The sequence below is a fragment of the Macaca nemestrina genome, chromosome 10 (genome assembly GCF_043159975.1).
Source record: "Macaca nemestrina isolate mMacNem1 chromosome 10, mMacNem.hap1, whole genome shotgun sequence".
Lineage (NCBI taxonomy): Eukaryota > Metazoa > Chordata > Mammalia > Primates > Cercopithecidae > Macaca > Macaca nemestrina.
The window spans coordinates 141,430,018-141,439,201 of NC_092134.1; the positions used below are offsets into that span (position 1 = coordinate 141,430,018).

General features: G+C 56.0%; 1 protein-coding gene across 1 annotated transcript in view; it reads left to right on the forward strand.

The window, feature by feature from the left end:
- The window catches only part of LOC105484118 (calcium voltage-gated channel auxiliary subunit alpha2delta 4), a 133,567-nt gene that overhangs the window by 79,043 nt on the left and 45,340 nt on the right, over window positions 1-9,184 (forward strand). The window contains exons 24-26 of the mRNA XM_011745432.3: window positions 233-328; window positions 2,328-2,455; window positions 6,000-6,080. Of these exons, the coding sequence (XP_011743734.3) occupies window positions 233-328; window positions 2,328-2,455; window positions 6,000-6,080 (305 nt within the window). The remainder of the gene's footprint in view (window positions 1-232; window positions 329-2,327; window positions 2,456-5,999; window positions 6,081-9,184) is intronic.

Genomic DNA, 9,184 nt, shown 5'->3' on the forward strand with positions numbered 1-9,184 from the left:
TCCACTGCACAGGCAGATGCTGCCCGGAAGCCGGGCCTGAAACCTGATGTGCACCGTGGATGCCAGCAGGGTGCATGTCCCGGCCCCTTTCCCGGGAACCCAGCCTTCCTGGAAAGTCTCCCCTGAGCCAGGCTGGGCAGGAGCAAGGAGAGGCCCCCAAACCCCTGCAGGTCTCCCCCAAGCTATTGCCACAGCCCCGTGGTGACCAACTCCTACTCTGTCTGCCACACAGAGAGTCTGAGCAGGTGGTGGACATGGCCTTCCTGGGCACCCGGGCTGGACTCCTGAGAAGCAGCTTGTTCGTGGGCTCCGAGAAGGTCTCCGACAGGTGGGTTGGGCCGGCCACCCCAGGAGGGCAATCCCTGCAGGGCAGAGAGGGGCAGAGTCCCACGGTGTGTTCCTGGGCTGTGGGTGGACTGGCACGGGGTCTCCAGCCTGCTGGACCCTGGGAGCCCAGCAGGGCAGAAGGACTGGGATTGACAGATTGGGGTGGTGGGAGAAGCAGCCCTTCCCCAAAGGCTCACACCTCCTGGTGGTGGTGTCCCCAGGAGAGGATGGAGGCTGGACCGGTCAGGGAGACAGACTTTGAAGTTGAGGGTTGGTCGGAGAATCCACCATAGGAATCTCTAAGGGAGAAAGCCGGAATTGCTTTCCTCTCGGGGCTGGTCTCTGTGTGACAGGCTGAATCTTCCGGCTGTGTCTCTTTTCCCCACTCCTAAGGGGAGAGGAGGTGCTGCTGGGGCCCGGCGGTAGGTGGAGCGCTCACCCCACAGAGCCCTCGTGAACCACCCACTCCCACCTTGGTGTGGGGGAGTTGTGGTTTCTTACTCTACCCGGTAGGAATCCAGGCCCAACTCCCTGTAGGCCATGGAAGGCTGAGGCCTCCACACCAGGAATGTTCAACGGGGGGTGATTTTGTGACATTCAGCGATGTCTGGAGACACTTTTGCTTGTCACACTGTGGGAGGCAGAGAGCATCCTACTGCCATCTAGTGGGTGGAGGTCAGGGATGCCGCTAAACATCCTACGAGGCCAGGGCAGCCCCCGCAGCCATCGCCTGCACAAAATGTCACTGGTGCCCAGGCTGAGAAACCCTGCTCTAAGCCAAGGCTGGGTTCTGGGGGAATCCGGGGCTGGCCCACCCGGGTGCTCAAAGGAGGATGGGAGCCCAGAGGAGGGGTCAGGGGGCGAGCAGTGCCACCTGCCGCTTCACAACCCAGGAGACTCCAACAGGTGAGGACCTTCACGCACCTGGAGAGAAGCCCAGGGCCCCTGAGCCGAACTGACCCTACTCTCCTCGCCTCCCACCCGCCAGCTGCTCCTCTCGCTAAGCACACCCAGCCACGGAGCGCCATCTTTGAGCTTCTTCCAGGACTCTGTGACAAATCCACACTTGCTAAGCAAAGCTGAGGCTTTCTAGGAAAACAAATTAAGTTGCTCTTCCCTTTCCCTCCCTCCTCCCTCCCCTCCTCCCCCCACCCCTCCCTGCAGAGGTGGAGAGAAGAGCACCACTGCCTCCCTGACCCTTCCCTCGCTGCCTCTCAGAGGCTTCTAAGACTGGAAGCAGGAGATTCGAGGCAGACAGACCTTCCCAGTGCCTTTGCCTCCTGCGAGCACTCCCGGGGGCTCCCTTCACCCAGACTTGAGGTGAATGGCAGCCCAGGAACTGTGTCACAAGGCAGGTTGCTTCTGGTACATGTGAGCCCGTCACTCTCAGAACCAAATCTCAGTTATCCACCTTGTGGATTATCCACAGCAGTGTGTCTGCTCCCCACCCCCACCCCGCTTCTCCCTGCCTCCCACTCTGCTTCTGGCCAAACACTCCCTTCTGTGGGCTGCTGTGTGTTCAGGGAATGCAAAACCATAATTAGCAAGGTAAAGCTGCTCGAAAAAAGGAAACTCATAATGCATGCAAAAGCCTAGAGGCAATCCTCTTGAAGGAACCGTTTGGGGGGTTGATGCCCTCCTATTAGTGCAGTGATAGAGCTGACTCTGCAGCTTCCTCCCTCAGACGTGCCAGTGAGCCAGACAAGAAGAAATTAAGCTCCATCCAAAAGAAACGCTGCAGGCAGAAGAGTTTACATAAAAATGGAAAGTATTTCCTCATTATGCAGACCCTATACCTCTTCTAGCTGCTAGTCAGATGCAACATCATTTTGTTTCTGGAAAAGGCGAGAATTGCTGGGAAACATTGTCTGGGGCAGTACTAATTTAGGGGCTACAATCACTCTCCTAGCCCAGCCAAGATGACCTCGTATGAGAAAAGGAAAGAGGAGATGACTGTGTTCACAGATTTGGGGAGAGGTACCACATCTTCCTCCTTGCAGGAAGTTCCTGACGCCTGAAGACGAGGCCAGTGTGTTCACCCTGGACAGCTTCCCACTGTGGTACCGCCAGGCCTCAGAGCATCCTGCTGGCAGCTTCGTCTTCAACCTCCGCTGGGCAGAAGGACCAGGTAACCCACGGCCCTGTGCTCCTGGGGCTGGGCCAGCCTCAGGCCAGTCTCATCTCTCCTCCTGCTGTGCTCTTAGTGGGAAATGGGAATGAGATATGGAATAGAATGTCCAGACCACCAGGGTTCCCCTCCTGCCTTCCCTCGTGCCATGCATTAGTGACTTAAGAAAGCTCACTGCGCCTTCCCACACCACAGGTCCCCCGCTGAAGGCCTGATCATTTTATTTCCTAGCCAGCCATCAAAGTTGGCATTTAAAAATCCAGCATGGGATTCTAGCCCTGATTCCAAATATGAGATCAGAAGAGTCGATCTCTAAGATTCTTCTATTTATCCTGCCTGTCTGTGAAAGTTTCATAAACCACCCAGAAGGGTGGTTTCATTAGGGGCTGCAGCACTCACCAAGTCACTGGGGCTGCCCTGCTCTTCCCAAACAGAAAGAAAGCAGCCAGTCCCCAGTTACTCAGGACCACCCAGAACCAGCCTCAGGGAGCTCCCAGTCTGCTCCATAAGCCCCTCTCAGCTCAAGAGAGAGGCTGTGCCGGGCAGGTGGCAGGGAGGGCGGGGTATGAGGCAGTCGCAAAATCCCTGCAAGGCCAGGGGCCAGGAAGACTCTCAGAGTTGATGGGCACCCAACTGCCAGCCAGCCCCAGCCCCCATTCTGGAAAATAACCAAAATAGGGAAAATTAAGTGACTCTAACGGAGCACCAGAAAAATCGCCAAATGTTTAGACCTGAAGAGGTTTCAGTGTCTGCATAGCCTGGTGCTCCTGATTTATACTCGAAGCAACTGTGGCCCAGGGAGCTTTGGGGGCTTGTCCAGGGGGTCCCAGAGTGCATGGCACAGCCAGCCCTCCACCAGGTGAGTGCTGGGGCGGATGATCCCATTCCAGCGCATGGATCCAGGGGCCTAGAGTGTGCACAGGCAGGTGGGCTGAGCCCCAGGAGGGGATGTAGGAGGGTGGAGACTTCTGAAAGGAGAGCCAGGGCTGGGGTCACTCAGAACTTCCCCTTTAGTGTGTCCTTCTGGCAGAGGCCTTCCACCACCACTTTGCCAAAACCATCCTCAAGCGTCATGATGGAGAAACGCCCTGGAGCTGATGGCTGGGGAGGCCCAGGATCCCAGGGGTCCTCCTGGAACAAGGACAGGGAAGGCAAACAGCAGGGAGGAGCTCCACCCCTGCCCCCTCCGGAATTCCGCCTTCCTCACCTGGTGCTATGCTCTCCCTCCTGTCTGTGCCCATTCCCTCCACACACGTGCCAATAACTACTATGCTTCACAAAACATTTTTCCACGTGTGTTTCATTTAATCTATACAACCCCATGAGATACGTGCTGTCATTATCCCTCAACTTATACAAGGAGAACTTGAGGCTCAGAGAGGTTCTGTGACTTGCCCAGGGTCACACAGCAAGGGAGCCACAGAGCCAAGCACTGCCCTAATCAAAGCCCAGGCCCCGTTACCACACTGAAGGTAAGGAAAGAGGGAGGGGGAGTTTTTATTGCCAGCTCAAGTCCAGCAGGAAGGCTCTGGAAGCAAAGGGGAGACCCCTTCCCACACCGTCCACCCCAAGGCCGAAAGAGGCAGCTCCTCCTCTATGGCCACGCCATCGATAGCAGCACGGTGGGCTCCCCAGGGAGGGCACCCACAGGCCCCTGGAGAGGTTCTATAGTGAGGCCCTGGGCCCTGATGACAGGTCCCCTCCTGCCCGCATCCACCAGGACTGAGCCTGCTGGCTGCTGGGGGAGCTTTATGTGGTGATGAGGTGGGAGGGTGGGTGGGTGAGAAGCTGAGCCACGAGGAGAAAAGAGGGAAGCTGGAGCCCAAAAAGGGGGCCTGGTGAGGAGGGAGGCGGGGCCCACTTCCTCTCCACAGCCCGCTCACCCGCTCAGCGCACGCACACGCTTAGACACGTGGCCACCTCTGCACACTCCCTTCCACCCCAAGAGAAGGAAAACAACTGCGTGTCAATGGGGAAAAGAGGAGCAGCTGCCTCCAGGGTGAGGGGAAGCGCCCGTCTCTCTAGGCTGACATGGCTGCCTTTTGCCAGGGCCTGGTGGGCTAAGTCCTGCCCACATGGAGCTGCACGGTGCAGTCAGTGGCCTAGAAACCTGTCCGCACACAGCAGAGCCTCAGCAACATGCCCACAGCCCACCTCTCTCTGGGCCCTGCCCCCTCCTGCACTTAGCGCCCTGATCAGGTGCTGGGCCGGGTAGCCACGGTGAGCCAGGCACTGAAATCCCTGATGTCCCCAGAGACTGCATCGTTAAGGTCTCCACATCCTCACATGAGCGTTTCCTACAAGCCTCTGCTGGCTGGGCTACAAACGCAATAGAAGGTCTGTCCCAGAAAATGGGCAGTGGGACCCAGAGAATGCTGTCAGGGCCGCCACATCACTACCTCCGAGATGTCTCTAGACGCAAGGTGGGGAATTGTGGGCCTTTCGACATCATGGGCAAATTTCTAGAATCAAGGACAACCTTACGTATTGGAAGTTCCTGGAGTCAGACTGCAGTTTTAGGTTTCTTGAGATGCCTGATGACCGCAGGTGTGATGGGTGATCTTGGCCACGTGGCAGATGTGAGAAGCTGGTGGTGAAGTCCCAGGACAACTGACACTGTTGTAATAATTGCCGCACAAGAGTCCCGTTGCTTCGTGCAACATTTGACATCAAGACATTCTAACAAAATACGATAGCACATCAGAAAATGTTTGCCCCTTTCTCAGAAGTTTAATCTGCATCTGACCTGCGGGCAAGAGTGCTTTGAAACTCCAGTCCAGGGCCAGGGACTGATGAGAATGAAGAAGTAGCCAGCCCCAGTCACAGCCAGAAAGCTCTGCTTCAATGTGGAGATGAAACTGCCCTCTAAACTGTGCACCTATGGTGGCCTGATTGTTCCAGAAGAAGTGGAGAGAGCAATGCAAGGCAAGCCCTGTGGACTTCAGGAGCCTCGGGGCTTGCCTTGAGTCACTGCAGAGAGTCCCAGAAGTGAAGCAACAGCTGTGAAGCAAGTGAAAGACCCAGAGAGCGGCTGTGCGTGGAGGGTCCGTCGCCTGGCTGCCCAGGGCCGCACAGTGGCTCAGCTGTGGCATCCGGCTTCCTGAATGGGACTGACTGTCGGCATCCTCTCTGACTCATGCAGACTCACAGAGAGCAATCCAGGATCACCCACCACCCAGTGCTGAAATGCAGCCTGTCCTTCCTTCCACTGGAAGGGATCACTGGGCACGACATGGGTGTTGTGGGCAAGATGCATGCTGCAGCCGACAGACAGACAGAAACCCCGGTGTCGTAGGGACACTGCGGCCCTGCACTGTTCTGGTGGCCAGAGGCCGTGTGTGTGTCTGTCCAAGACCCGTGTTGGGGTCACCACCATCACAGCAGCTGCTTCTCCAAACACGACCCCTGTCCCCACCCTCACCTCATTTCTTCCAAGGATGTCTTCGCCTGCCTTTATTCCCGTCTCCTATTCCGAGAAAGTGGTAGCTCCACCTGCCCCAACCGCAGCTCTTCCCCAGTGACCGCGCTGTCTTTGTTTCCCCAGAAAGTACGGGTGCGCCCACGGTGGTGACGGCAAGCACAGCTGTGGCGGTGACCGTGGACAAGAAGACAGCCATTGCTGCAGGTAGGAGCTGCCCTTGAGGCGCTGAGGCCGGGAAGCTGGGGTCCGTGTCAAGAGCAAGGGATAGATCACAGCGGGAGGCCCCGCACATGTGGCCAGGGCCACAGTCCTGCCGGTGGAATGTGGGATGGGCGGAAGTGCACTCTTCCTAAGCCATTTCTTTTGTAAAACGATAACACTTTAGATGTAAAAGTATCCATGACGTGAGCAAAATGAAGCCCAGAGAGGCTAGGAGATCTGCACGGCCACCCAGGACGGAGACTGCCGCTCAGCCCCCCGCCACCCCCACCCACTCCCCCTTCCATACAATATATTTACTCTATGCAAGCTTCTCTTGAGAAACACTTCCTGCGGGTTAATAGAGCATTACCGAGGCATTCCATAGCTGAAAGGAAGGCTGGCGGGCAGAGCTGTTTTATTCTAGGCCTTTTATCAATCATCGTCACCATCATAAAGCTAATCAATCATCGTCATCATCATAGAGCTAATATTTACTGAGTGTTTACAGTGGTAACTTCTTGAAAGCTTTGCTATTGAAAAGATGAAGCCCAGCAGCCCTGAAATTGCCCGGGCCTCTGTTAGAAACACACAGTCTCAGGTTCCAGCCCCTGCCTATTCAACCAGAGTGCACTTCACTGAGGTTCCTACTGATTTGCCTAAACATTAAAGCTTGAGAAAGCTCTTTCGCAATATTAACTTATTTAACCTTTACAAATATTTTAGAGTGTAGGTATCGTTGTCAGCGCCTATTTTATAAATGAGGACCATAGGCTCAGAACGTTTGGCTCAAAGCAACCCAGCTAGCGGGGATCGGATGCCATGATCCAGTCCAGACCTGTCTCTTCCCCACAGTGTTATTCCACCAAGAGGTCATGCCTCTTTACATAGAAAACAATGGAGCTGATTCCTGTGTCATCCGCTTGAGTGCTCCATCTCCTATTGCCCTGGGGTCTCGGATCCTGCTTAAGAGGGAAGTGGGACTGTGACTCGAACCCCTAAGGCATGAGCTCAGTGTGTATGTTCAGCACGTGCCACTGTGGAAACTGCCTCCCATGCACTCCTTGGGGTGACCCAGTGAAGGGGATGGTTTGGGCTCTATTTTACAGCTGAGGAAACGGAGACCCAGAAAAATTACTTGCCCAAAGCCCCACAGCTAATAATGAATGAGGCTGGGATTTGAACGCAGACTGCCTCTTGTTGGAACCCAGGTTCACTGCCCTGTGCTGCAGTTTGCCATGGCTTATGTGATGAGAGCAGCTGTGACCCTCACAAGCTTCTCCTGACTTTGAGTGTCTTAGTGCCGCAGAGTCCTTGGTGTCTCTGCCTAACTGTCTGAGAAAGATCAGGCCCCTGCAATGAAGCCCTCCTTAGCCTTGTTTTAGCTTCAGTATCTGGAACCCAGCTGTGTTCTGAAACGTTGGGTGATCCAACAGGCACTCGAGCTTGGCCGCACTGGCTCCATGAACGCAGCTGTCAGGCACCTGCCTTGTAACTGAGGCCCTGGGCAGGTGAGGACTCTCGCAGCAGGATGGGGACAGAGCAGACGGGGTCAGGGCAAAGGGGATGGAAGGAGCCGGCTGGGCTCTGTCTTCCAGCCTCAGAGAGGGCACCAGGGCCGCCCTGAGTTGGGGTCCTGGGCTGTGTGCCGCTCTGGGATAAGCGATGGGGGGAGAACGGCTCCGTCTGACATTGCCGAATCGTCTCGGGTAGAAACCCCCGTGTCACTGGTTGTCTGCAATGCAGCCACCCACAGCACTTGGAAGGGATTTGTGCCCTCCCAGTTGCCGTGCTTCCCTGGGCCCAGGGCACACTAAACCCAGACCCGATTTCCAGGCCAAACTTTGACCCTGAAATCGTCTCCCTTCAGACTGTTCTGTGCTCCCAGCCAAGCCAGGGCCTGTGCTGCTCCCACGTGATGGGGCCCTTCTCAGCTCCTGTACACCTGGAGGTCTAGGAAAGACAGTGGACAGGAGGTCAGGCTGCTGGCTGTGCTTTCCTGCACTCTCCAATTATTTGATAGCATTTTTAACTCAGAGCTGAATAAGAGCCGAGAGGGGTTGCCATAGAAACAGTGTCCCAGTGCCTCCAGTTTAACACACTGCAGACAATCGCTCTTATACTCTGGGGTGCATGAATGCCAGAGGAAAAGAAATGGGGTGCTGGAGACCTGATACTTCAATTACAATTTTTCTTTTGGTCTCTTTCTGTCACTTCCTCTCTCTGGCCTGTGGCTCAGCCTCCCTGATCCTGGGGCCAGCTGGAGCCTGTCGCTGAAGGAGGGGTGGGTGGTTCGTTTGCTGTCCCTGGAAACGGCTGGCACTGTGAGTGTGTGAGTGCCAGGCCTGCTGAGTGTGGTGTCTGTGGTGGGGGCTGTATAGTGACGATTGTGCGCCGAGCTCGAGGGGAAGTTAGGAGACAGGCACTCAGCCCAGCCACGGGGGCAGCGGCGGGCTGCACGTCACTGCCATGTCTCACGCCACCGGCTCACACAGAAGGGCAGCAGACCGGTAGAGATCGTGTTCATCCCTAAGCAGGTGGTTTATAGACAGCTACTGCAAAATTTCCAGAGATCTAACTTTTGGATCAGGATCTGTTTTCAATTCTCCATGTCCTCCAGGCCCTAGGCAAGGAATGAGGTCAAGCTCCAGGACGGAGGGGCTGTAATGGGCAAGGGTTTGTCCGGCAGACGGGCGTTCTTCCAGAATGACTTGCAATGTACAGAAGCCCCTGCACAGAGGTCCTTCCTGCCGGCCAGGGCTGCAAGAGCTCTCCTCTCCTGAGAGGTCGGCCTCAGTACCGGCCCAGCCTTCAGACCTTTGAGGGCTTCTGTCTGGGAACCATGACATTTGAATTACACACATATGCATGACGGAGACCTGTGCCAGGCCTGGGAGGGGCCCTGTTCTTGCTTCTGCAGTGGGGCTCGGGAAGGCTTGTCTTGGGCCCTGCTCTGATTATTAGGGCTGTAGGAGAGCAACATGTTATCACCGCGTGGGGAAGGCGGACACCCCGGCTCTGCCGTGGAGTGGAGCTGAACTCCCGGGGGACCCCGACGGTTCACTTCACTCCAGGGTTTGCTCCTGGCTTGCTGGGTTGTTATCCAAAGG